We start from the raw sequence: 27,251 nt of genomic DNA on the forward strand, positions 1-27,251 counted from the left end.
TTGGAGTTTGATATGATGATTAAGGAATAACCGCAGTGACACGTCGCAAACTCCCCACAATCAAGGAGACCTCTTTCCCGGGGGGTGATCTCCAAAATTGCTCAGGTAGGCGGCTGCTCGTGGCTCTGGGGTTTGGGGGAGTGGGACTGGCGGTCTGAAACGGGGCTGCTGGTGGGGTTGGGGAGGGGCAGCTCCATAGGGAGCTCCCACCCCAACAGTGCCAGCACCAAACTCTCACCCCGGAGCTGCCCCACACCAGCAGGGCTGGACTGAGGGGCCGGGACCCCCTGGTGGGCCCCACACAGCCCCACAGCCCTGGCTCTGAGTTTGGGATGAGCAGAGTGGGCACAGAAGGGCTCCCTGGGGGCCTCGGCGCGGTTTCTGCCTGGCAAAGCCATGGAAAGAGGGGGTTTTCTGCTTTTCCTCCTCGCCTGGAAAGCCAAGCCAGACAAAACAGAGGGGGAGGAGGGATTTTCCCTGCCATAATTCGACCTGGATTTGTTAAAGCGCAACTTTCTGGGGCTTAATCATTAGAGATCTTTCCAGCCGACTCGGGATCCCTCCTTCTCTTTGCCAGAGACCGGTCTCCCTAGCGAAGGCAATCGCTGCTCCTAAAAACCCCTCTGTTTTCCCCAGTCCCTTCCACCTAGCAGGGACAGTTTCTGCTCAGCACAGGATGCTCCTCCCAGGCTCTTCCCCTTGGTGCAATAGGAGTTTTGGGCGGCAGCAGGCAGGGGAGGAAGGATGGTTTCAAAGTGTCCTGCACATGGGGATGCAGATTAAGAAGGAGGGAAGGAGGCTGGGCTCAGCATCACAGAGGGGCTTTCCGGCGGCATTTGTGTGCATTTGGGGACAGAGCTGCAAAAGCTGTGCCCAAGAGGAAAGGGATTCCAAAGGGAGAAGCTGATTCCCAAGCAAAAGGGGCTGAGCAAAAAATGCTTGCTCCAGGCTCATGTGTTGCAGTGCTTTCACACTGCTCCGAATTCCTCCTGCTTTCCTGCTAATGCCTGTGAGTTCCCACTTCGTGTGGAGCCACCTGAGCTGGAGAACAACCCCCCACCCTGGGAAGCCCAGGGACGAAAGCCTCGTGCTGCATTGCTCAATCGGACTCCGTCCCTCAGCGTGTCACCCCAGCAAGGAGCTGGGGCAGCTCACAAGGGGCAGCTCCAGTTTTGGGGAAGAGAATGAAGAATGCTTGGTGTTTATGGATGTGTAGAAAAGAATATATATTGCTTGGAGCCTGGAGGGAGGAAAAAAAATCCCCAAAACGTTGGTAAGCTAGAGGAAAATGGTTTCTCTAGTGACCGATTTGCGTTATTAGGGGAAAGAGTGAATATCACTATCCAGTCTTTCCAGAGGTGGTTATTCTTCAGGAGAAGCAGTTGATCTGAGGGGGCACTCAAAACAGCCTCAGTTAGATGTGTCCAAGTGGCTCAGCACAGTCAGGTGTGCACTGATCCCGTGGGATAAACGGGGGTTCATTATGTCCTTCCTGGAACCAGGAAGCAGCTTTCCCCAAAAAGGCTGCAGAGGGGCAGGCTCTGTCCTCAAACACCACCTGTGCTCCCCTCAGCAAAAATCCTGCCATGGGAGACAACCCTTGGCTGAGGAAAGAGACTCTTCCTTTTCCAAACAACCCCAAAGTGAAGCAAAATTTTCCACATTTTGGGGGGTAAAAGCTTCTGGATTCATCTCGCTCCCGGACGGATGGAGCAAAGTCAGTGGATGTGCTGTAGTAGGCGTGAGGAAGCCATGTAGAAGTGGTCATGGAGAGGTGAAGTGGTGGCATAATAGGTTTGTTTCTTGTTGACGTGGGCTTGCAAGGCATAAAAGGACCTTTTCTTACCTTGGCACTTCCGAATTTCAGCAGAAACCTAACATAAATGAGAGTGGAGAGAGGAAAAGCAGACCCAGGGATACTCTGATTTCAGCTACAAGCAGAACCTTCCTTTTCTTGATGCTGTGACCATGATACCTTGGTGGTATTGTCAAAATTTCATCACAAATGGGGATGAAATAGGAAATACGGATAGTTTGCATCTCCAAAGGTGTTAATTTCAATTTAAACTTCTGAACAAAATGCAACTTCTCCCCCTTTTTTTTTTTTCCCACATGGTGGCCCTTGTTAGTGATAATCCATTTTAAGGGCAAATCCCCGAAATTGTTTGAATTCCAGAACCATTATTTCTATGAAGTGTGGCTGGGTTGATCCTTTTTTTTTTTAAAGCACTGCTGAAGGCACTGCCTGAATTTGCTGCAGTCATTCACATTTTCCATCAGCAGCCACGGAAGGGGGGTTTTCCCCCTGTGAGGGCGGATTTGCTAATTGATTCCTGGCTCGGGGAACAAAGAAGGAGAGAAAGTAATCGTGTTTCCTCTGGGTGACAGGAATTCTCCTCCCTTAAGGTAAAAAAATCTCCCAGCACACTGGCACTGCTGCAAGGACCGGGGCTGGTGCCTGGAATAAAGGGGAAAGGGCTGGAATGCCACCGGTTTCAGAAATAAAACATCCCCCCGTGATTTGTATCCTGGAAATAGTCCGGGTGCACTGATGGGCATCAGGATGTGGCACCCGGGGACGTGGTTTGGTGGTGGGCCTGGCAGTGTTGAGTTAAATCATTGGACTCGATGATCTGAGAGGGCTTTTCCAACTTAAATGATTCTGTGATTCCATGATCTGGACCCTTGGGTGGCAGAGGTGGGAAAAGTGCCCTGTCCGAAAAAGCGTTTAGATGTCCTTGGGCCGAGGGAGGCAGGAGAGAAGGAGGGAGAGAAGAAGAGCTTGGAAAATTGCAGGGTGGAAAGCCTGTTTTCCTGGGCTTGGGATTTGTTGTGTTGGGATTCATGCCTCTTAAAAAAGAGAGGTGTTTGCTGTCTCCAGGCCGGAGAAACCCCACTGATAGGGGAAAGCTCTTTAGCTCATAAATGAGCTGTGAATGACGCTGGGCTGGTAATTAGTAGGTGTGAATTAACTGCTCAGAGTGGGGCGACCAAACCTGGGCGGTGCCTGGGGCTGTCCACGCGTGTCCAGTCCTGGCGTCCTCTGGAATCAGGAGTGGGGGCTTGCAGGGGCTGGAGCTACCCTGGGGTGGGGGTCTCCAGCTGGACCCCACTTCCAGCAGGACCAGCTCCACAGCTCCAGGTGAGTCGGGGCATCCCTGAGGATGGGTATCCTGCAGCTCTTCCATGCGAGGGGCTGTCTCCTTGGGTCAGGCCGGGCCTTCTCCAAGGGCAGGGATGTGTGGAAGCACCGGGCACGGATTAAAGCCAGATCCTCGTTAACAAACCCCCCCAGAGTCCGGGTTTTGCAGCAGGCTGTGTTTAGGACTTCATCGCAACCTTGAACGCTCCCTAATTCCAAGCGGATCGCTTCAGCATATCCTGGAGTGCAGCAGTGTCTAGACATGCTGGTCTGGAGCCTGCAGTCTTTGCAGGATGCCTTACGAGAAGAGCCCAGAGGAGCTCGGCTGTCTTATCTAATAAAGCAGAAGGCAGAGAGGGATATTGCTCCTGCTGGAAAAGCACCAGCCACGGAGATGCTCTGTTCCCATCCATCCGCCAGCCCCGAGGCTGGTGCTCACTGCTCGGCGTGAAAGCAGGGAGGGAGACCTTCCTGGAAATCCCTCCTCCCTGCAGGAGAGGATGCGTGGCCTTAAAGGATCCCCGAGCAAGTGCATCCAGAGCAGCAGCCGAGCAGGCATCCAGCCTGGCAGTGCTCAAGTCCAGCTCTAAGGGCTCAGAGAGACACCCCCCTCCCCCCCCCGCCCACCCACCGAGAGCTGCAATTCCCGATGGAACCAGGATGCTCCAAAAGCAGAATATAAGGGGCCACACGTGCAGTGCGACAGAGCTTTCCCCTGTAGGGTGGATATAGGGTGTCTCTGCCCAGGCAGGGGAGGGTGCAGAACCAATCTGGATTTTAACCGGGGTTGTTTGGAACGCTCACTTTCTCCTTCTGAAGCAGGCTGGGAAAGGCTCCAAGTGGTTTCTGCACTATTAGCAGTGTGCTAATCCTGCCCCGTGCCTGCTGAACGCCAGCTCCGGAGGAGGCAGCAGGCGCAGACACAGACACACACACCACAAACATCGACAGGCTTTTGTTGCTGCCCTCAGAAGGGCGAAACAAACCAATAACTGGGCTCCAGCTGCTGCAGAAAACACTGGTTTGGGAATTAGAGACGGCAGGGAGCTGTTACATTGGATAATCCATGTCCCAGCCCCTGCACGTTGGTACTACTTACAACACTGGAGAAGGGGAGAGCATGGGGAAAAAAAATAAAATAAAATCAGAAGAGCCTCACCAACCCCTGCATTAAACAGCCCCAAACCCTGGCATTGCAGAGGTGCCTCTATTTCCAAGTATTTGAGTCACAGTCTCTGGATCTCGGTGTGGCAGAGCCCGAGCGACACGAGGCTGAGTTTCCCCAAACAGCCGGGCTCGGGCCCGTTTTTGGTGCTGGGAATAATCCTTTTTAAATTGAAAGCAGCTGTTTAAGTCTTCCAGGGCACAAAGGCAGAGGAGCTCAGGGCAGGTAATGTCCAAAGGTACAGCGGGCTGCCCCAAGCCTTGGCTCCTCCCTCAGTGAACCTCAAAAGCAGCATGTGCTGCTGAAAGGGGTTGGTGTTCAAAGCTGGGTACTGGAAAAGGCTTTTCCTGTTACTTGCGCAGAATCGTGACTCAGAAAATCAGCTGTAACCAGACAGACTGCACTTCCCTGCCTGCATTTCCTTACCTGCAGTGCTCACCTTATGTGCAGGGGCATTGTTCAGGGCCTCCTCCCCAAAATCCGGCAGCAGCTCAGGGTGCAGGCACAGCAATCCACCTTCCTTCCACCTTCCCACTCCTCTGGATTTCCCTTCTGCCCAGCATCCCCCCCCAGCACCCCATCCCTCTGTGCTCCCAGGGTGCCCCGTCCCCCTCTCCCCCAGGCCGCCCCTTCCAGCCCCTTTTGGCCCTGTTTGCTCTCCAGGCAAGCCTGGGAGTTCCCACCTTTCCTTACCTCCACCTTCCCACAATAAAATGCGATTTTAGGCAATAACAACCATGTTGGATGACCCAATTTAGCGTTTTCCTGCATGAAGTCCTTGGTCCCACTGGCCTCCAGCTCTGGCTGCAAGGAGCTGAGGAGGGGCCTGGGTTTGCTCTGGCTGCTGTTCAGCATCAGCCTGAGGCTTCAAGCTCAGCCTTGCACCTTACAGACCCTGTTTGTCTGCCTGGAGCACACAGATGGATTTTGGACAAGCTCGGAGCTCAGCATTCAGGAAAAACAGGGAATCACCGGTAGTGAATCCATCTTATAAATGTCCCTTTCCCAGTGTGTAGCCCAAGTCAGATTCAGATTTCAGTTTTACGATGTTTTCAGCCCAAACCCAAACCAAAGCAAACAATCTTGAATCAGCCATGACCTGAAACTGCAGCTCTGATTCAAAATGTGTGAACCCAAGGTTGTTCCAGCCCTGAGCTGAGCTAAGAGCTGAAGTTCTCCCATGTTCTTTATTTCCGAAAGTAAAATTAGGCCAAATTTGGAGCTAGGTCCTGCTTCTCACAGAGTGCTGAACATGGCTGGTACAAGGTTCCAGTGCCAGCATCACACGAGGCCTGAAGGACTCGTTGTTGTGTACTCAGTGCAGGATTAGGCATAATAATAATTATGTATTTTTTCCTCCTGAGACACCACCAAAAGGCTACAAATTCCCTCTGCACCTCCCCCGCATCTGACTGTGGGTTTAAATGCTGCTTATTTCCATTCAGCAAGGGGGATATTTCTGCTTTTTCCATGGTCTCTGCTGTTCTGTTTTGGGTTTATCTCCAAAATAACTGATTTAGGAAGAGCGACCCTGTGGACTTTCTCCTCCCAGCCGTATTAATTGATTTAATTTATCTTAAATTTGATTGCAGTGAGCACCCCTAATTAACCTGATTTTTTGCTGATAATCACTCCCAATGGAATCAAATCACAAATCCGGGGATGGATTGACCGGCACACAGAAAGAAGCCGCCCTCCGTGCGTTAATTCAGCGAACGGGATATAATTTGATCCAGGTAGGAATTCATGGTCCCATCCTTTTGTGCAGTGCCTAGCTTCATCCTGAAGCTCCACCGGGGGCGTGAGCAGCGAATCCATGCTCCTGAATCACTCCTTGCTTGTTCCTTTTCCCTCTGTTTGTCTCTCATGCCCGTGCTGACCATCGCTGCGTTGTCTTTCATGGAGCAGGATCTTATTCCTCCAGGAATTTGTTGTTTGATGGGAAATTATGATAAAGGTGGGGGAAGAGCAACCCTGAGCACTGCTAAATGTTGGGAAAGGTCGGGATTGGTGTCTCAAAGCCAAAGAGAACTCACTGAGCAAAGTTTCAGAGGAGGGATGAGGTGGGAAGTCCGGGCACATCACCTCATGTGCAGAGCCTTGCGCAGGTACGTGGGAGGCAGGTGCCTCACCTGCCCCAAGGTTTGCTCCCAGTTTGGGCTCCAAGGTCCCCAGGATCCAAACCACCCATGGTTAGGGCAGGTGGAGCCTGGGCATGACCTTCAACCCCACCTGAGAAAGCCTTTCTTGGCTAACACGACCGAAACGAGCTCAGCCTTGGAGAGCACAGGGCACTGCCATGACTGGCCTTGCATCCTGGAAAAAGGAACTGGAAACTCAGGATTTTAGGCAGGTGCAGGCCGTGAACTTTGCCTTGCTTTGCATAGCACTAGAGGGCACAACAGCCCCAAGCAAAACCTGAGATTCCTGGGAAAAAGCACATTCCAGGAGCAGGCCAGCAGCTGTGTTTGGTGCCCTTGAGGAGCCTTTCTGCTGTACCTGACCCGTAGGATAAGGGACTTCTCTGTGTCTTGGATTTACTGGGGCTTTCTTAGAGTCATAGGGGTTGGGAGGCTCCTTAAAGCCCTGCTCATTCCAGCCCCATGCCATGGGCAGGGACACCTTCCACTGGCCCAGGTTAATCCAAGCCCTGTCCAAGCTGGCCTTGGAATTATCCTGGTGTTCCGTTTTTCCTACTGTCACATCTGGCTATAGCTCACTCCTGAACCACAGATTTCAGCCTCCAATCCCCCACAGGCTTCAACAGCTTTCTCTTCTCTTTCTCCTCTTCTTTAACTCCTCTCTCTTCTTCTTTCCTTCTCCATTCCAACCTTGCTATTTTATCTTTTTCTCTTCCCCCCCTCCTAATTTCCCTGTACCTTAGGGATCTTTCTTCCAACCTGTCTATGGGTGCCACCAAACATCTTCTTCCTCAGTGCACACCTGGCTCGTTCATCTTTGGGAAGTGGCTGATGTCCACTTGCCCTCCAGGCACCTTGTCAAGAAGGGTTTGTTGGGGTGCTGCCTTCCAGCCACTGCAACTTGAGGGAAGGCTTTACTTCTTGCTGTGCTCCCTCACACACCAGCTCAGACATAAATTCAAGTGTCCCCAGGACTCCATCACTGCTGAAAACATTGGAAAACCAGGAATGAGCGTGGATAATTCAGGGTGTGTTCTAGGCTCAAGAAAACGAAAAGGGTTTCTGGTATATTCCTATTTTCCCATAAGGATCCCTGTTTGTTTACGTTCCTCTTAAATCAGCTGTACAAGGCATTCTCTTGCCTGGAATAATCCCAGAGTGGGAAGTGACTAAAGAAATGGTCAGGGAGCCAAAAATGGAAAAATTAATGGAGCCACGGCTCCTCTGGGAGCAGGGAATCACTGTAGGGAGAGGGAAGGAGAGATAAGGGAGGGAGGGAAGGAAGGCAGGAAGGAAGGAAGGAAACCAAGAAATACAGGAAATAGGATTAAAAATAGGAGAGGAGAACAGAGAGACATACTGAAGAGGAAATACTGACTGGTCTTCACATCTTTGGCTATTATTTGGGGCCAAGATTTGCTCTGTGCCAGAAGGAACTCCTGTGTGGGCCCGTGTCATCCTTGGACTGGATGAAAATCAAGACAAATGATCAATTTGGCAAACATTCCATTACCCAGCCCACAGCTGACACACAGCCCACAGAGATGCCCCTCCCAGAGCCAGGAGGATTTCCATTTTCCAGGGAGTTACCTGTCTGCACTTGGACTTTGGAAGTATGCCAGCCTTGGCAGCGGGACACTGCGTTATCCCGGTGAATCCCTGAGGAGCTGATGGGAAGGAGGGTGTTTGCCTCAAGGGTCATTCCCAGAGAAGGGGTTGGTTTGATCCACGTTTAAAAACCGACAGCTGAACCTTTCTTTTCTCTTCCTCCATGGCAGGAAAATGGGCAGAGGAAATACGGGGGACCACCACCAGGCTGGGATGGCCCTCCACCAGAGAGGGGCTGTGAGATCTTCATCGGAAAGCTGCCCCGAGACCTCTTTGAGGATGAGCTTATCCCTCTCTGTGAAAAGGTGGGACTTGGTGGCAGCTGCTGAGTTAGTGATGGTCAGAGCTGCATTTCAGGGCTGACCTGAGCTGATTCCAGGGCCAGGCTGGGCAGGGCTTGGAGCAATCTGGTCAGTGGAAGGCGTCCCTGCCCATGCAACTGGAACTGGGTGTGCTTTAGGATCCCAGTCCTCTCTAACCACTGCCGCCTTGCTGACAAATCGCTCTCACTTGGCAGATTGGCAAAATCTATGAGATGAGGATGATGATGGACTTCAATGGCAACAACAGGGGCTACGCCTTTGTGACCTTCTCCAATAAACAGGAGGCCAAGAATGCAATAAAGACACTCAATAATTATGAAATCAGGTAAGCATGGCAAACACCCTCACAGCAGCTTTAAATCACATGTATCTCTCTGTTTTGGCATGTAAGGGTATTTTTCCTGGCAGCCCAGAGCAAGGTCATTGAGATCCTTGAGTTTTGAGGGGAAGTCTCCTCCAGTCTCCCTGTGCAGGCACTGCTCAATAAAGTCAACATCTTTCACAGGAAATTTCTTCCTCACAAGAAAACAGCAAAAAAAATCTATCAGAACATTGGGAAAAAATATTCTGCTTTGGATCAAATTAACTTTCCCCTAACCAGTGCTGTTTATTATGTTCCCCCCAGGTTGTTTGTTGTTGATTTATTCTATTCACAGTCTCCCTCGTGACAGATTCTGTAGATATGTTCTGGGAGATGGAGCAATTGCAAAAGATGGTGAAATAGGATGGAAACCAACTGGCAAAACAGAGCCATTTCCTAATAGAAAGGAACAGAAAAAGCCCTCATGTTAGTGACTAAAAATTGGGAACAAAACACCCAGCAATCAACAACAGATGGGCCCATCAGTATCTGTTGGTTGGATTTCAACCACACGAAATGTTTTTTGCCAGTTCAAAGTCGGATGAGTTGATGCCTTTGGTTTATCCCAAAAGGTTTTTAAGCATTCTGGCAATTGCACAGCTTTCATTTTTGCTTTTAAGAAAAATAGATGGGTGGTGAACTGCTTTGAGCAGCTCACAGGGCACACAGAGGGCTTGGAGATGTCATTTGCAGCAGAGGTTGGAAGGTCTTAGGGATCAGGCTTCATCCACCTCCAGCTCCTCCACTTCCTTCCCTGGTTCCAAAGACTCCTCTAAAGAAGTTTTGCACTTCTCCAGACCTGTAAGAGATAGTTTGACCCCATAGTGGTGAATAAAGGAAGTTTTTGCTTTGGGGTCTTCACAACAGCTGCCATCAGCAAGTCCCCAGATGGTGCCTCTCCATGACAAGGGGTTTTCTTTCCCCAGAACCTCAGTCAGGAGGTGAGTGGGAAGCCACAAGCCGCTGGTGAACACAAGAAGTCCTGGCTTACACTGGTGACAGCACAGGGACCTGGGGTGGTGGGTGCAGTTGCCTGGTGGCAGCAAAAGGGAGAATCCCTGGAAGGAAAAGCAAAATTTGGCTTTGGTTTCTCCCTCAAACCCTTCATTTCAGCTGTGCTGCCTGGCTTTGATGCCAGATTTAGCAGAGTGGCAGCTTTTGTGCCGAGCAAGGGCACTGGAATATCCCAAAGAACGGCTGGCACTGAAGCCTTGTGTTTGGCCTTGTGTTTTGGGCCAGAAGAGGGGCTTTGCCTTAACCTTCCCCTCTCTTGGCTCCGGACAAAGCAGCTCTGTTGTTCCAGGAACGGGAGGCTCCTGGGGGTGTGTGCCAGCGTGGACAACTGCCGCCTGTTCGTGGGGGGCATCCCCAAAACCAAGAAGAGGGAGGAAATCCTGGCAGAGATGAAGAAGGTCACGGACAGCGTCGTGGACGTCATCGTCTACCCCAGCGCAGCCGACAAAACCAAGAACAGGGGGTTTGCTTTCGTGGAGTACGAGAGCCACCGGGCAGCAGCCATGGCCAGGAGGAAGCTGCTCCCAGGTCAGCAGATGTGGGGAGGGGTGGCTTCAACGCAGGGGTCACCTCGCGCTGTGGTGACAACGTCTCCAGGGGAGCCAGGAATCCAAGGAAGTGAACGTGGCTGAGTTTTCTGCCCTCAGAGAGCAGTTTTATGCCAGAGACACCCAGAGCCAGGAGGTTCCCCAACACAGCACGGGGTGCAGGGGGTGGGATTCGCTGCAGCTCCTGCTGCAGCACCACGCTGATGATCCATGCCCGTCATCAGGAGAGCTTTTTATAAATTTTTTTATTGAAAGTCCAGCCAGATGGATTTAGCTGCGTGTATCCATTCAGCTCTGCTGTGGGGAGTGCTTTGTCCTGTGCTTGTCTTGGGTTAAACACAAAACACAGCCTCAGTTATGGCCCCTCGGGGAGAATCACTCAGGAAGGCATCTGAGAGCCAATTCAGGCTGGAGAATGGACTGAAAATGGATATTTTGGCAAAAAGAGCTTGGAGTGAGGAATTGCTTTAGAGGAAATCTCTGAAATTCAGCACTGGGGGACAGCCAAAGAGTGTTGTGAGGGAGAGAGGGGTTTAGCCGGTATTAGGTGAGGAAGTCACTTAACTTGAAGTGCATTTGCAGGGATTTCACCAATTTTCTCTTGTTTTCTTATGCTCCTGCACTGCCTTGTTGAGCACAGCTCACTTGCTGGTGAAAGCATCCAGCAAACTTCAGGGTTTGAGATTTGTTCATAACCACCAACCTTCTTTCACCTGTTTTCTACAACAGCCCATGAAATATCCTGCACAATTGAAATGCTTTTTTTTCTTTTTTCTCACAGTGAAAAAAAGGAAACATGATTTTGAGCAATGAATTCGCTTTGCTATTGGGAGATCTCTCACGCTGACAACTTTTCCTTTTATTCTGCATTTTTTGCTTCAGTTTAAGCATCTCCCTGATGGTGGGAGCACATTCTGTGCTTCAGCACGACTTTTCCATGGATTTTATGAGGAAAAGGAAGGCGGGAACAGGCAGAGCACTTAAAATCCTGAGCAAAGACAGCGAGACAGATGGAACGAACTCAGAGCCCTGAGCGGATGTGTAATGCGTGAGGGACTTCCAAGTTAGGGACATCTCAGTAAACAATTTAAGGAATTCCAAAGGTGTGAGCAGGAGCCAGGGTCTTCTGATGTCTCAAGCATATGGCAGGAACCGGAAAAAATTTCCAAGGCAGAGCCAAATGTGTCTCCAGCTGATGAGAGATTGAATATCATTATCAAGATGCTTCCTTTAAACTGAACCTCGCTGCTCTTCGACAGAGCTCTGTAGAGGAAATGCTCAAAAATTGAGAGTTTTTATAAAAAATTCAATTTTGTCCTGTCTCCTGGCTAAACAACAGGGTGGAGATAGCCTGGGTCTCAGCAAGAGGCACCAAGCTTAGCTCTTTGCTGCAGGTCAGCCAGGTCATTATGTACACCCTTGGAATGAGAACAGCAATTGAGAAAGGGGCACAGACCCGTGAGCAGCCCTGCCTTTATCTCTGTCACTGACAGCTCAGATCTGTGCAGTGCTGAGAGCTGAACAGCAGCTCAGCCTCACTCCACAAATCCCAGCTCATTCACGAGGGATTCCGAGGGAACAGCACCTTTCCATTTAGTTTGATCATTTACACTTCCAGTAAGCCTCCAGATTCTATCCTCACCCTCTCGTTTTGGAGCTCGACCCCTTCTTGAATGGGTTGTCCAAGCAGAGATGCCTTTTTAGATGTTTTGCAGGATTTTCTTTGTCTCCTCAGCTGCAAATGAGTGGTTTAGGTCACTTAAAGAATCACCAGCAAGCCCTGAGCAAAAGCAGGTTTAATATAAATTTGTGAGGGCACAAAAGGGTTTGATGGCAAGGGTCACTCTAATACCCACTATACAGATAAAGCAGACAAAGAAAAATCAGATTAAAGCAATTTAGAATGATTCACATGGAGGCCAGGGAGGCAAAAGGGTGAGGAGGGAAAAAATAAGGGACTCAAAGGGTTGAGTCCCGATAGAATAAATCCCCTCGCCAAACTCAGCCTCAGACTGGCTCAACAGTTTAGGTCTAAATAGTTTATTATTCCTAACAATATCTAATCATGCTTTATCATTCATAACAATATCTAATCAACTCAACACTAGCAGCTCTTAATAAACTGACTAATCTGACACCTCTAAAGCGATTCAGTAGAATTTTCTATAAGCGCAACAGAACCATAAATCTGACTTAACCAAAATTTAGCTCCATGACACATCTAAAATGGCAGCCTCGGTAATATACACACCTGCAGACAGGAGGAAATATGGACCTGTGAAAATTCCCCTGGAGTTCAGGGAAAGTCTCCCATCAGGTGCCTTTGAATCTGGAGCTGAGCCTCGAGGAGTGGGGACACCAGCCCAACTCCATCACCAGCATTCAGCAATGTGATTTACTTGCTCTTTTCCTTCCCTGCCCCTCAGCAGCTCAGGCCAGTGCACACACAGCCCCTGGGTTTACCCTCCACACCCACACCCTGGTTTATGCCCCAGGACTTTTTGTGTCCCTCCTTTCTCCTGCTGCAGCTTCAGCTGAACGAATTCAAGCACACACAGAGACATCCTTGCTTTTGCTACTTTATTTCATCCCACTGGCACTTCAGGATCCCTGTTCTGGTATCGAGGGAATGAAACTTTGGGGGCCAGAAGGGATTTTTATAAGTGCATTAAAACAGCTCCCTTTAGGGAGCACTCCAGGGAATGCAGGCTTTAAGTGAATTATTCCGTATTTTCACTTCTTTCAGTTCTGGAGGCTCCCCAGGTATTTGCAGGAGGACATTCCGAGTGTGACCATCTGCTTTTGGGAGGGAGCTGATGCAGCAGCAGTGCTTTGGGCTAGGAAGGCTTTTTTTTTTGGTCTCATTTGTAGAATTGGGCCTGTTGTGCTGTGCAATAGAGCATGAGCAGGAGGAGAGGAAGCAGAGCCCCCAGCACTGACCCTGGCCGTTCCCTTGCAGGAAGGATCCAGCTGTGGGGACACCCCATCGCCGTGGACTGGGCAGAGCCGGAGGTGGAGGTGGATGAGGACACCATGTCCTCAGTGAAAATCCTCTACGTGAGGAACCTCATGCTCTCCACCACCGAGGAGACCATAGAGAAGGAGTTCAACAACATCAAACCAGGTAGGAGCCCATGGGTGCCGTGCCTCCGAAATAGGTGCTGCAAATGGAAATATTTCTGCATTCCTGAAACGCCAAAAGAGACGAAAATAGCTGTTTGTCTGCTGTGAAATGCCACAAAAACTGTCATCAGGCTGAAGGCTCCCACCCAAAATGCCATCCCCTTAAGGGCTGCTTAATTCCCAGCTACAGCCACTATGAAGGAGGATGGCTGGCAGCTGGAAGAGACCCAAAGTGCTGCATGGGGATGCCCTGTGCCATGCAAATGCTTTGGACTCATTCAGTCTTTCTTAAAAAGAGTTGGTGAAGCAGCTGGGTAACTTCAGCATTCTTCTGTGGCAAGGGATGGTGATAAAAGTGGAGTGCTTTAACACAAATCCTTTTTATCTGATCTATCTAAATTCTGAATGCATTTTCATACATCCCCCCCAGTCCTCGTGTAAATTGGTGAATAATTAGTGCTTTACATTTAATTCAATATTCCTTTGTGGCATATCTTACATGCACTTAGGGTGAGATTTTTCAAAAAAAGCAAGGGGATTAGTTGGGAATAAAAATCCTGCTGGCTTTCAAAGGAGATTTTACTTCTGAGTTGCTCCAGCTTTAGGAAATTCCACCCAAAACCAACAAAGTAAAAATAACCCGTTTCTGCAGCTCTGCAAGCCACGCAGTCCATTAGGCATTAGGGACTGATGCTTGGCAATGTGAAATCTCCTTTCATCTCATTCCTGTTAACTTCCTTCTATTAATTTTTTAAAATACACTGCAGAGCTTCATTTTTCTTCCACTAACTTCTCATTTCTGCCCTGCATGTGCCTTTTTCTGGACTAGGCTGCAATGCAAAGGTCTTCACGAGGTTTCCTTGTGTCCTTCCGGCATTTCTGGCTCATACTTTTAGCCACCATTGAGTTGCTGCAAACCCCATTTTACCCCTAAGTTAAATTTATGTTATCCCACTCTCTGAACTGTTTCCTTCTTTTATTTACCCAGTTTTGCTCCCGAGCTTTGAACAAGCTCACACTCCCCAGAAACACATTTGCGGCCTTTTGACACTTTGGTAACAGTCATCTGTTTTGCTCCTGAGAAGTTTTCCACTAGAACAACAGAAGTTCTGCATCATCTTTCGTTTTCCCTTTATCATTTCAGTGTTCCTGTTGGAATTTTTTAATTTTTTTTTTTTTTTAATGGACAGCTTTTATTTTGGTGGCTGAAATCAGGAATGGGTGCATTAGAGCAGCAAAACTTTCAGCTTTGGGGAGAGAGAATGCAGTTAAAGTTTCATTGAGACCAAAAAAGGCAGCAAGGATCTGAAATGATTTATTGCCCTGCCTTGGTTCTCTGCTTCACTCATCGAGCCACATTTCAGCGCCACTTTCCTGAGATTACCTTGGATCCAGGGCATTAAGAAGCTGTTTTGACATCAACAAGTCATCCAATAAAAAATGATCTAGAGGTCTCCATGCCACAGCAATTGCCACATCCCTGAGGGTTCCACAGACAGGACCAGGAATGCTGCTTGGGCTCCTCAAGCTGGGCTCTAGTACGAGTATCAGCCCTTAAATCTGTGCCAAATTCCCAGCCTGATGACTTCTGTAGAGCTGTCTCACTGGAAAGCCCTGCCCTTGCTCCCTGGGGATCCCAACAAAATTCCTCCTGCCTGGTAGAGCTCCCTGCAGGAAGACTGTGCTATCCTGGTGTGCTGGAGGGACAGTGCTCCCTCTGTGATATCCCATGGATGGGCTCTCCTTGGAGCCGACCCACGGCTGGGTACCACATCGCTTTGCCCAGCAGAGGCAGAAGCAGGGAAGAGCAGAATTTTTGGCTCAGGATTGGTGTCCTGGAATGCTCTCCAGGAGGCAGAAGGGGGATATTCAAAGTGCAGCAAGTTGGTTAAAGCTTCCACAAAGCATCAGCATGTAACTCCCAGAACTTCAGGCTTGGAAAATCACCCTCTGTCCCTGAAGGACACAAAGTGCTGCTTTACCATCCCTGTGTCGTTCCAAGACGTGCAGCCTGCTCGGGTTATAGGCTGGGACAGGCTCATTTCGCCCTCTGCAGCTCCTAATGACTCCCCCCGAACACCAAAGAAATTCATTTTCTTCTGCATTTTTCCTAAGTAAGTGCTTTTTGTGGCAACATGACATTTCCCTGTGCACCTGTTCAGCTTTAGGAGGTAAGAAGCCAACAGAAGGGTTGTTCAGCATCCCTTAGCCGCATTTCCAAAGGATATTTTGGGGATTTTACAGGAGGCTGGGCTGGCTGATGTTGTGCTTCCCAAGCCACAGGAGCAGAGAAGAATTAAAGAAATGGCTGAAGGCTGGGCCATAGGGAACAGGACTGGTGGGGTTATTCTGGGGACAGACTCCTCAGTGCAGAGTTCCTGGCAGCAGAGCAGCTGGCAAGGGAGAGGGAAAACCGTGGAGGATGGACTTAGAAAAGAAGAACAAGAAGCCATTTACATTTGAATTTCTTCGGGTAAATTTGGTGTAGGAAAGATTCAGGCTGGAAGAAAGATTCTCCAGCCCAAGCCCGCTCCCAGCAGGGCCAACCCTCAGGTGCAGAGTCTGACTGGGGCCATTTCCAGGTGAATTGGGGCATCCAGGGAAGCCCTGCTGACATGGGAAAGGCTGTTTCCTAGGGAGAGCCTGCTTCTTGGGGAGAGAGCTGCTGCCCCAGCAGTCCCAGCCCATCCCAGTGCCCTGGGCTGCTCTGTCCTGGGCAGGGCTGGCTGTTCATTCCTCCTGAGCATCCTGAGCTGGTGTTTACGATAAAAGCCTCCTCATGGTATGGCAGAAGCATCAGCATCCCTGCAGCTGCCTCCAATGCATGTACAAAAGCAGGGAGATGGGGATCACATGGGGATGTTCCCACAGCTGGTGCATGGTCTGTCACAGAACAGAGATGCAAGACCAAAAGAAAGGTTTGGACAGGAGAAAACCTCTTCACTTTAATGGGAAACTTACTGGTGTCTGATCCCAAAACCTTCTAGTTTGCCTTGAAATGCTACAACCTCTCTATATTGATTTTCCTGTGGAATATACATCCAAAGAGGTAAGGGGACACTGACCTCTTTTTCTTCTACTCTTGCTCAGCCTTTGCTCTCCAGGGGCTCACAACCTGACAGAACTGCTCTTTCAGGTCTCTGTTTTCTGACTAATCCCCATTTCCCACTAATATTCCAATGTTTTCCACAGGTGCAGTGGAGAGAGTAAAGAAAATTAGAGATTACGCCTTTGTGCACTTTAATAAAAGAGAACATGCAGTGGAGGCCATGAAAGCCTTGAATGGGAAGGTAACGCTGCTGTAAATGTTAATTTCTGGGGCTTGGGTGCAGTATTTTATACAAAGCCACCTGCTTTATTAGCTCCATACCCTCCCAGAGGTGTTATCCCGATTTTCTCTTTGCTGGTTGCTTTTATGCTCCTGAATTTGTTTTTCAGCAGCTCTGTTGTACACAAACGATTCATTTTCGCTCCTTGTATTCGTGCTAAGTGTTTGCCCGGCTCTAGCTCACTGCTCAGACAGAAAAAAAGCAGGAAAAGCTGAAAGAAGAGCTAGGAAAGGAGGGGTTGCCATCCCCCCTGGCTCACACTCACATCCTTGTTCCAGACTGCCAACAAAAACACTGGCAGGGCAGCGTGTGAATAGCAAACTGGGACAAACGAGGTCAGCCCAAACATCTGCTCCAAACTGAGATGAGGATTTGCGAGCAGGCTGCTGAATTTAGCCCTTCTCGCACTGCATGTAATTCACTGTAGAGCCAGAGCTGTTCCCAAAGAGGTGTTAACCCCACTCCTATTTTTAGTGCCGCTGCTGTTCTTGGGAGCACGCGGAATCTCGCCGGCTTACGAGCTGCTTCGCGGGGAAGCGAAGCCTTTTGAAGGCTTTGCTGAAGGAGCCTCTCCCAGCTGGGGCCAGGGCTGGGCGCTCTCAGGTTAAACTTTCACCCAGCCAGTGCCACCTTCCACCCGTGTGAGGGAGATTTGGGGCTTTCTTGGGGTGGTTTCCTCCATCTTCCCATCCCATTAGGGCGTGGGGGCAGTTGCTCCACAGGTGGGATTTCCATGGAGCGCTTTGGCCACTTACCCCTGTGCTTGTGCCGTGCTCTCTCCCCTCCGCGAAGGTGCTGGACGGGTCCCCGATCGAGGTGACGCTGGCCAAGCCGGTGGACAAGGACAGCTACGTGAGGTACACGCGCGGCACGGGCGGCAGGGCGCCGGTGCTGCAGGGGGACTACACCTACACCCTGGGCCACCTGTACGACCCCGCCGCCGCCTACCTGGGCGCCCCGGTCTTCTACGCACCCCAGGCCTACGCGGCCATCCCCAACCTGCACTTCCCCACCGCCAAGGGGCTCGGCACCAGGAGCATCCTCCGGCCCCCCTCCATCCGAGGTAATTCCCCTCGCGCCCACGCTCGGCCAAGCATCCCCTCCAGGGAGCCAGCGGCTGCTCCCAGGCGTGTGCCGGTGACATTGGCTTTGCCCCAGCTCCTGGATCCCTCTCGGAAAGGGATGGAAAACACAGGGTTTAGGCTCTGTCTTTCCCAAAGGCAATATTCCAGCTGAAAAAAATAACCATTGTCCTGGAGAGAACTTCCAGATTGCTCTCAGTCCAGTGTAAATAACCCACGAATCCTCCTGGTTTTGCCCCAGCAGGGAAGACCAAATAAAACACTTTTCCTTTCCCCCCTTCAGAGCCAGCTCCCACAACCAGCTGTCACCAGCACCACTCTGTTTCCTCTTTGCTTTGAAGGTTGCAGGGAAAATTTTACCAGTCCTGGTGTTTTGTGACCCAAAGCTATGGAGTTTCCCAAGGAGGGCACGTTGACCTGCTGTGGTGTAGGGAAGCAGCGCTGAAACCAAGCAAGCCATTGTGTGCTCTGGGAGGTGGAGGCCTGTTTTGGGGGATTGTTAACTTTAATAATAATTAATTCAATTAATTCAATCTATGAATAAAAGAGTATTTCTGGAAACTCTTGGGGCCAAATCAAATCCCCACACTCAGGCACCCCCAAATTAAACGTCAATGCAGACATCATTTGGTACATGCAGACATAAGTTTGGGGCTAGCAAAGAAATAACTTTGTCATATGATCTTCCTTACAAAGATGATGCCTTGTGTCCCCAGGCCCAGTCCCACAGCAGGCTGGGACCCTGTGTGGCACCCTGGTAGGCCTGGCAAGGATCATGGTGGCCAATTTTTCTCCCTTCACCAGGAAGGAGACAAGGCAGCAGGAATATCCCTTGTTGCTCAAGTTTTTCCCCACACAGGTGAACCAGCTCTTCTGAAGGTTGCATTAGGAAAGGAGCGGATGTGATAACCCCCCACCCGTCTCTTGCCTCATTTTCTCCCCCAGACTCCCAAGTAGGGTTCCCTGAGGAAAAAATGGAAGCGTAATGGGGGACAACCAAAAAGGATTTTTGTTCATATAGGGATGAAATTGTGTAAGCCATGAATTCAAGAAGGTGAAATTACACTGGTGGGTAACAAAAGATGCCAGCTGTCCCTCTCTGCCTTCCAGCTACAAAGCTGGGTAAAAAGCTGTCCTGAAATCAAAACTGCCCAGAGAAGATGGAAAACGGGCAGAAAGAAGCAGTTTCTCCCCAAAACCCCTCACCTATCCAAGAACGGGTGTCAGTGTCGAACCTGTGTTATTCCACCACCAGGCTGTGGGGCCTCCTGCCCGCCTGCTTCCCAATCCCAGCAAGCGGGGCTAACTTTTCCATTTCAGCAAGAATCAGGGTCCTTCTTCCCGTGATTTGATTCAGTTTAATGCCTTCTTACATTCCTAGAAATTTACATGAATGTACCTGTAGGGGCTGCGGGCGTCCGAGGCCTGGGAGGCCGCGGCTACCTGGCGTACCCGGGCCTGGGGCGCGGATACCACCTCAAGGGAGACAAGAGGGGAGAGGAAAAGCTCTACGACCTCCTGCCAGGGATGGAGCTCACCCCCATGAACCACGTCACGCTAAAGCCCCAAGGGATCAAACTCGCCCCTCAGGTACGTGCCCCAGAAAGAGCGTCCGTGGCCCAAGGGTTGTGTTGGGAAAACGGGCCCCTCGTTGAATCTGCGCCAGGGCCTGGTAAATAAATCCATCCTTGTGTCTCAAAGGACATGAAAAAATGAGCAGTAGCGGTTGCATCTTGCAATATCCAGCTGCCTTGCCCACTCTCATGGAATCAGGGAATGGTTGGGGTCAGAGGAGACCTTTAGGGTCATCACTGGCCTCGGAGGAGAGTTGTCATAAACGCCTTAATCCAGTTCTGGCTGTTGTGCCATAAAAGCACCGCGGGTAAAGGAATTCCCACCCACGATGGGTTTGATACAAAAAATGCATCACCTGGGGCTTCACCAAGGGACAGTGCACATGTATGGAAAAATAATGCACATTTGCAAATCGTTTATGGGGAAAGAGGTGTTGACATAACCCAGCCTAGCGCAGAGACTCTGCTGGCTCAGGGGGGCTTTGCATTTGGTTGTGCATGTTGATGCAGATGGATGGATGAGGGCTGAGGGGAAATCCAGAATAAATTCCCTGAGTTTCTGAATGTCCAGCTCTGACAGTAGCTCTTTTCCCCTTATATTGTCCAGAGCAACACGAGAAACCAGCTCCACACTGACTTTTGGAGCCTCTTAACATTTCAATTGCCACAGCATCCAGTTTGCCAAAGTTTATGAAAACATCCATGTTTTCTCCCAGAAAACTGGATAGAGGGATTTTTTTCCCTCCTGCAGAAGTCCCCTTACTCTATTTTGTCAGAGAATCACAGAATCACTGAATGGTTTGGGTTGGAAGGGACCTTAAAGCTCACCCAGTTCCAGCTCATGCCATGAGCTGGGACACCTTCCACTAGAGGTGTGAAATCCCTGGAATCGTTCTGCAGGGCCTTAGGGCAGGTGAAATTCATTTTTATAAAACGGAGCTATAAAGGAGTCGGGGCAGCAGGGAACGAGTGTTGGCACAGTGAGAAAATGAACTATCGTAATTGAGAACTGAACTACATGATGAAGCATTTCACACTGCAAGACACTGAGCTGCAGCTGCAGCTGTGGTGGCAAAATTAAAAGCAGCCCTGAGGTTTCGATTTTACATTTTAATTTTAAATCCATTGAAGCCTAAGCTGTAAATGAGGTAGACCACAGCAAGACTTCAGGGTGACCTCATTGTGGCCTTCCAGTGCCTGAAGGGGCTGCAAGAAAGATGGAGAGAGACTTATGGAGAGAGACTTTGCAAGGGCCTGGAGTGACAGGACACAGGGAATGGCTTCCCAGTGCCAGAGGGCAGGGATAGATGGGATATTGGGAAGGAATTCTTGACTGTGAGGGTGGGAAGGCCCTGGCACGGGTTTTTCAGAGAAGCTGTGGCTGCCCCTGGATCCCTGGCAGTGTCCAAGGCCAGGTCAGAGCAACCTGGTTTAATGGAAGGTGTCCAAACCCAGCTGGGACAGCACAAAGGCAGTGGGTTAAAAACCCTGGGATCCAAAGCCAAAGCAGGAGTGTTTCTGTACAGCAATTCCCAATTACCAGAGGATCAGCTGTGCTAAGGCTGAGGGCAACGTGGTTCAGCCTTTCAAAAGCTGCAATCGCCTGTTGAAGCCCCTGGAATTAATTGGATGGAAACACACCCTTTTTTTCTTCTTCAAAAGAAGCCTATTTGGACTTGTCGTGCTCTGTAACCCACTAAGCCAGGGAGGCAGCAGAGCAGAGAAGATGAATGCAACCCGAGTTTCTTTAGTCCTCTGAAACAGAAGTCCGTGAGACAGAGTTCCTGAGGAGGATTCAAAGAAAACCACACTGAAATAATCCAGCCAGCAAAAGGACACAGATGCCCAATTGAACAGGGAATAATTTCAGGAATTAGATGGATCTTGAAGTATGAAGTGTTTAGATGAGTCTTACACTTCAAGGTGGATGCAGTATCCTGTCCACCACTCATTTTGTATTTTTTGCTAAGCTTTGAGGAACCTGCCAGGACTCCCTGAAAGCCCTCTGAGGGAAGGCAGCTGCTCGGCACAGGAGCTGGAGCTGGGTGAGGAGGCTTCTGCACAGCAACTAACCCCAGCACAAATCCCTTCTTTTTTTTTCCCTTCTAGATCTTAGAAGAAATCTGCCAGAAAAACAACTGGGGACAGCCTGTGTACCAGCTGCACTCTGCCATCGGTCAGGATCAAAGACAGCTCTTCCTCTACAAAATCACCATCCCTGCCCTCGCCAGCCAGAACCCCACCATGTACGTCATTTTTGGAAGGTTTCTGAGGCTTAGGCTTTATTTTTTTAAATTCTCTTTTAGCTAACAGCTGTCCTCAAAGTCACAATTGCACAGGTCTCCATTTCCTTTTATTTTAAGAAATATTTATTAAATATGCTTTAGAATATTGATTAAATGGGCAGATTTATATATTACATATAGTTTGTATAATTATATATATAAATACTTCTTAAAAAAAGTATAGGGAGAAAAACCACCACAAACCATAATTAACTGCTGACTGCTGTGCTTGGTGCTCTCTCTGCTGGTGCAAACACTACAGAAAGCCAGACACAGTCAGGCAAAAGGGTGCTTTTATTGTACAAAACGAAAGCAAATGATAGCCCTTGTGGGGAAATTAAGGAACATGCTGATATTTCAGCTCCAAATATGATTCTAAACACTTCTGACCTAAACCACTGTTTGCTGGGTATTGTAAAGAAAAAACCCAGCCTGGGCATTGTAAAGAAAAAGCGCAGCAGGGGTTGTTTTTTGGATTGCAAAAGCACAACAAACTCTGCAAGGACGTGGTGTCCAAACCGAGAGCCGGGGTCGATGACCTCAGCGAGGAACCAGAGCGCTCGGGGAGGAGCAGCCCTGTTAATGCACCGGCACAGGGAAGCAATGCTTCCATTTGCTGAGCGGGACGATGCCAGCTCTGAGTGGATCACAGCATCTCGCAGGAAAGCCCTGGGGAAAGCAAAGCCAGCTCACTTTGTGCTGTCCTCACAGACACCCCTTCACGCCGCCCAAGCTCAGTGCCTACATCGATGAGGCCAAGACCTACGCAGCAGAGTACACCCTGCAGACCCTGGGCATCCCCGTGGAGGGGGCAGAGGTGCCACCTGCAGCGCCACCTTTTCCAGGTATGGGCAGGTCTGTACAGCAAAGGGATCCTGCAATGTCGTTTTGCCTGCTGCTTCCTTGTGGGTGTGAAGAATGAAGCAGGTTTTGGCCACCAAGGGCCGGCCTGGTTGTGCTCCCACAGAGTGGCTCGTGTTACTTGTGTGTCTGGCATCTTTATCAGAGAATTCCAGACTGGTTGGGGTTGGAAGAGACCCTAAAAGTCACATAATTCCACCCCCTGCCATGGGCAGGGACACCTTCCTCTCTTCCAGGGTGCTCCAAGCCCCATCCAAGCCCCTGGCGCTTCCAGGGATCCAGGGGCAGCCGCAGCTTCTCTGGGCACCCTGTGCCAGTTTATGGCCTATAAAGGATTTTATCTCTATCCCAGGACTGCCCAGATTTTTGTGTCCATGCCGCAGAGCAACTCAGGCTGGGAGCACTGGGCTGCGGGGCTCTGCTCCAACCCCAACCCCTCAGGTCAGTGCCCCAGGTGGGACTGTGTCCAGGGGAGTTGGAGCAGTGTCCAAGGGCAGGGAATGCTGACATCCAGAGGCCCATCCCGGCTCCACACCTCCCCTCCCCTCCTCCCAGTTTGTGAATGCCTCCTTCAACTGGGAGCCCCAGAAACTACGCAGGATGCAAAGCTGGCGTCCCCAGTGCCACATCTGGGGTGAGTCCCCTCCCTGGCCCTGATGCCACCGGGGTGGAGGAGATCCTCGTCCCTGCAAGGACACAAGGCTGATGAATTCACGGGCCCTCCGTCCTCCCCCAGCACCCCCAGCTCCTCCTGAACCAACACGTACGGTTTCATCTGCCAAAAAAATGACGCAGCCATGAAAGTTTGGATGTGATCCCAGCTCTCACACCCCCGTGGAAGGTTTTTCTCCCACTTTGAGAATTCATACTCACTAGCTCTTGCAACAGCCTGAAACTACTTGGGAAGTCATGGAAAACACAGGAATTACGTTTGCTGTGCTCTACAGCATGACGGTAGCTCCGATGGAGAGGCAGCACCACGTGCCAAGCTGCACATGAGAAATGCATTAGTCAGTACTACTGAGTTGTTTGGAGTGTCTCAAGGATGGATTAAAAAAAATAAAAAATAAAAAATCTATCCGGCTTCCTGCCACAGGAGTCCACAAAAGCCACAGAAAAATCAATTTGTCTGGGCTTGTGCAGCTTCCGCAGCGTGGAAACCAAATGGGCTCTTTATTGAATCCAGCCCCCACTTACTGCTTAATTAGCATCTCTCCTTTTCTTTCATCCACCCTTATTTATTTGTCTCGGGAGCTTGGCAAATGGACACGCACTGAAGTTGCTGCTTGCAGCACGCACTGGTCCTCGGTCAGGGCTTGCTAAAGCTCGGCTCAGGCTGTGCCCAGGTCGCAGCTCATTTCTCTCCTGATGGTGGCAGATGTGCCTTAAGTCCCAGATTTCTCAACTCCTGCTTGAAACGTTGCATCTGGCTTTGCTGGTGCAAAGAAAATACTCTGGACAGCCACAATATTCAAATCGTAAGGAATTCCTCATGTTTTTCCCCAAAGTGACACCTCTGGTGAGGCAACGTGTGCTCCCTGTCGCCCGGTATTTCCATTCCCCCACCAAGAGGACCTTGGCTCTGGCTGACATTGAGCTGATCCCATTGCCCACCTGGTCAGACAGGATCCTGGGAGATGCAGTTTGGCAGCGGAGCCTGGTCCAGCAGATCCGATGGATAGCCCAGCTGCTCTTCCCAAATTTAGGCTTTGTCTTGACTCCCGATTCTTTTACAACAAAGCACTGCGGTCTGGTTGACGAGCTGCTATGGCCTGCCTTCAGAGGAGCCAGCCCCAAATGATGCTGCTTTCCCAGTGATTCATTCTCAAACAGCAACATTTACATCTTCCCATGGAAAATCTGGAAGTGTTGAAACCACATTTTCCATTAGAAACCGATGGGAAAAAAAATAAAAAATCCTGTCTACTAAATATTTTCTCCCTGCTGTTGCCTTGAGGGGGTTTCCCTACCATGGCTGTCCTAAACTGTCTGTATGTTGGCTGTGAAGGGATCAGAGCTATATTTTCTCCATGAATCCTGCCCAAATCTCCCCTATTTTAGGTTGTTTGCTTGCCCTCCTCATGCCATACAGGGGGGGATATGTCCAGAGCACCATTAGCTCAGAAATAACCAAAACCTGAGGAAAAAATATTCAGCAGAGAGGGGCGTGTTTCCAGCACCACGCTTAACAAATCCGGGGTGAGGAAATGCTTCCATTTTCCCGTGAATCATTTAATTTATTTACATTATTCCCACTAACAAACTCACTGCTGCCCGAGTCATTCCCATCAAAAGTTGTCCCATCAAAACTTTCCAGGCGATGGTGAGCTTGGAACGGATTTTCACTGGGAATGGACAAGTCACTGATCCGTGGGTTTTCCTTCTCTTTTTTCCTTCAGGATACACCATTGCTAATGCAGCTGCCACTGTCACAGCCACTCAGCTCAAGCAGGCAGTGACAATGGGACAAGATTTGGCCACGTACGCCACCTATGAAGCCTATCCTGCCTTCGCTGTCGCCACACGGAGCGACGGCTACGGAGCCTTTTAACCAAATTCCCTAAAACCCAGCACAGGAAGAAAGGAAAAGCAAACCAATCTGAGTCTGGTAATTCTTACACCCTCACGATTTTAAGCTAATCTGTGGCCTAAGGTTAATTTTAGTCGGAGTTTCAGTCTTGTATGTCTTTAGGTTTGTTAACGGGATTATTAAGCGGGGGGGTGGGGGGGAGGAGAAATTAGAAAAAATCATGCAAAAATCAGATTTTCACACTGGAAAGCAAAAGCTCAGCCCAGGAAATGAGAGGTTCTCAGGTGTATATGTATATTTATATATCTATATATTTATACACCTATTGTGTGTGTGTTTACAAGCAACAACCTGTGCTGAAAACAGCTGGTCCCGTGGCTGTTGTGGTCCTGTGACCAGGACTGGGGAAGATGGGGTGGCCCAGCAAACCCCTCCGTGCATCAGGAATTCTCCTCCATCCAGCCAGCCCAAAGTTTCCCTGGCCAGGCAGAGCAGAGGTGCCCCTTGGCCACAGGTTTGCCTCTCCCTGCCCCTGATCCCCCTGTGCCACCAGCACGGGGCATCTCAAGGCTCTTTGAAATTCCTCCTGGCACAGCCAAGGCAAAAAAACATTTATCCTAAACATTTCTGCTCAGCCTCAGAGGCTAATTTTTGACAGGTTTCCATGCTAATTTTATTTTTAAAGCAGGGCACAAGAATTCAGCAGAGTTTTCCCTCTTACTTTGCTCCCTCCCAGCCATATCCAGAAATCAGCCAATCCCGGTGTATTTCTGTGCATTTCCCATCGAATGGCACATTCGCTGAAAAATAGGGAAACTTTTACGCCTGAGGAGCAGAAAAGTGCAATTCATTAAGGCCAATTCTCTACTTAATTAGAGCATGAGAGCTCACAGCCATGGCCCAGTAATAGCAGGCACCTTGAATAAAATTCTATCCAAAGAACATTTTCCCGGGTTGGAAAGAGCCCTGCACATTAAATCAAGGCTGCTGCCTGCTCTGATTCCAGCAAAAATTAATTTAGTGGACAAGGGTTCACACCAGCAGTAAAGGCACCTCTTCTTTTGGAGAGCAGCAGTTGGTGTTGTGTTTGAACCCTGTGGGGATGCTGGGAGCACCCTTTGGTGTGCAGCAGGGGGGCATTACCCATTTATTTTTGCCACAGGATCGAGGCAGGGGTAATGATGGAGATACAGGAGGAATCCAGTGCTGGATAACTACAGCAGTAATCCTGTGTCATAAATCCTCTGCAGTGATGCACACTAAGGAAACCTGAATTTCTTCAGTCTAGGACCAAAAAAACCCTTTTGGGAGGAAGAATTTGCAGCTGGGTCGACGACACCCAGCAGATCCAGCCCCAGATTTTTCACCTGGTCTAGATGCTGTGATGTGGCAGAGCAAAAGCCATTGCCAGGGGAGCTTTTCCTGTGCATGGCCTGAGCTGTGCAAAGCACGAGGGTCTGTGCCAAGGTGGTGGCTGCAGGAGCCCAGTGTTTCCTCTCCTGACTCAATTTCCCCCGGAGTGGAACAAACCCCATAAGCTGTACAGTCTGAGGTCCCATTAGACCCCTCCTATTTATGAAGTAGCTCGTTAGGGTGACCCTAAAGGTATTACAAGCCCTCTGTGGCTGCTGCTGGCCATGTTTGGCTTCGCGGCAAAGGACAAACCCGGTCCCAGAGGGCCAAATAACCGAGAGTGTTACGGATTTCGCGGCTTTGGTTTTTTTTCTCTTCTGTCTCTAAGTGGTGTTTGCCAACGAGGAACGTAGCCAGGAGTGTCTCTCAAACCGTTGGCAGGAAGTGTTTCTCACTTTCCACGTTCAGTAAGTTTAGTCTGCTTTTTCAGCTATTTATATAAGTTCAGAAAGATGTCAAAGCAAAGGGCAAGAAGCAGTATTAAAAATGTGTGCATGAAGCACTTATTTTTGTACGAGTAGTACAAGGTTTGTATAGAGTTTTAACACTGTGAAGTGTAACGAAAAATCACAATTTCCATTTACTGGAGGACAATCGTGTGTGTTTAAAGGGAATGAAGGGAAAAATGGCATCTCAATCATCCGTTACAAATTAGAACCAGGACTAAATTCTGTGAAGCAACTCTGTGATTTTAGAGTAATCCGAGGACATTCACTGGACTTTGAAATACCATTAAAACTTTTTAAACACAA

The 27,251-nt window shown here is 49.7% G+C and overlaps 1 protein-coding gene across 3 annotated transcripts; it reads left to right on the forward strand.

Moving 5' to 3' along the window:
* On the forward strand, positions 1 to 27,251 carry A1CF (APOBEC1 complementation factor). Of its 3 annotated transcripts, none has more exons than XM_042021865.1 (12): positions 1 to 105; positions 5,900 to 6,043; positions 8,227 to 8,361; positions 8,574 to 8,704; positions 10,044 to 10,282; positions 13,262 to 13,426; positions 16,618 to 16,715; positions 17,547 to 17,817; positions 19,218 to 19,426; positions 21,520 to 21,656; positions 22,407 to 22,540; positions 24,956 to 27,251. In XM_042021865.1, the coding sequence occupies exons 2-12, from the start codon at positions 5,945 to 5,947 to the stop codon at positions 25,105 to 25,107; spliced, it is 1,770 nt and encodes a 589-aa protein (XP_041877799.1). In that variant the 5' UTR covers positions 1 to 105; positions 5,900 to 5,944; the 3' UTR covers positions 25,108 to 27,251. The 3 variants fall into 3 exon arrangements, with proteins under 3 accessions (XP_041877799.1, XP_041877807.1, XP_041877811.1); XM_042021873.1 differs by having other exon boundaries at positions 19,242 to 19,426; XM_042021877.1 differs by lacking the exon at positions 5,900 to 6,043 and having other exon boundaries at positions 6 to 105.

The sequence above is a fragment of the Corvus kubaryi genome, unplaced genomic scaffold (genome assembly GCF_017639235.1).
Source record: "Corvus kubaryi isolate FWS band 111438036 unplaced genomic scaffold, C.kubaryi_AGA036_p1.0 126, whole genome shotgun sequence".
Classification (NCBI taxonomy): domain Eukaryota; kingdom Metazoa; phylum Chordata; class Aves; order Passeriformes; family Corvidae; genus Corvus; species Corvus kubaryi.

Bases quoted from the DNA above. Each gene is read 5' to 3' on its own strand.
- A1CF (XM_042021865.1), top strand. From the start codon at position 5,945: ATGGAATCAAATCACAAATCCGGGGATGGATTGACCGGCACACAGAAA. The intron at 17,818-19,217 runs GTAATTCCCCTC...TTACATTCCTAG, and splicing joins CCGGCCCCCCTCCATCCGAG to AAATTTACATGAATGTACCT. The intron at 19,427-21,519 runs GTACGTGCCCCA...TTTCCCTTCTAG, and splicing joins GGATCAAACTCGCCCCTCAG to ATCTTAGAAGAAATCTGCCA.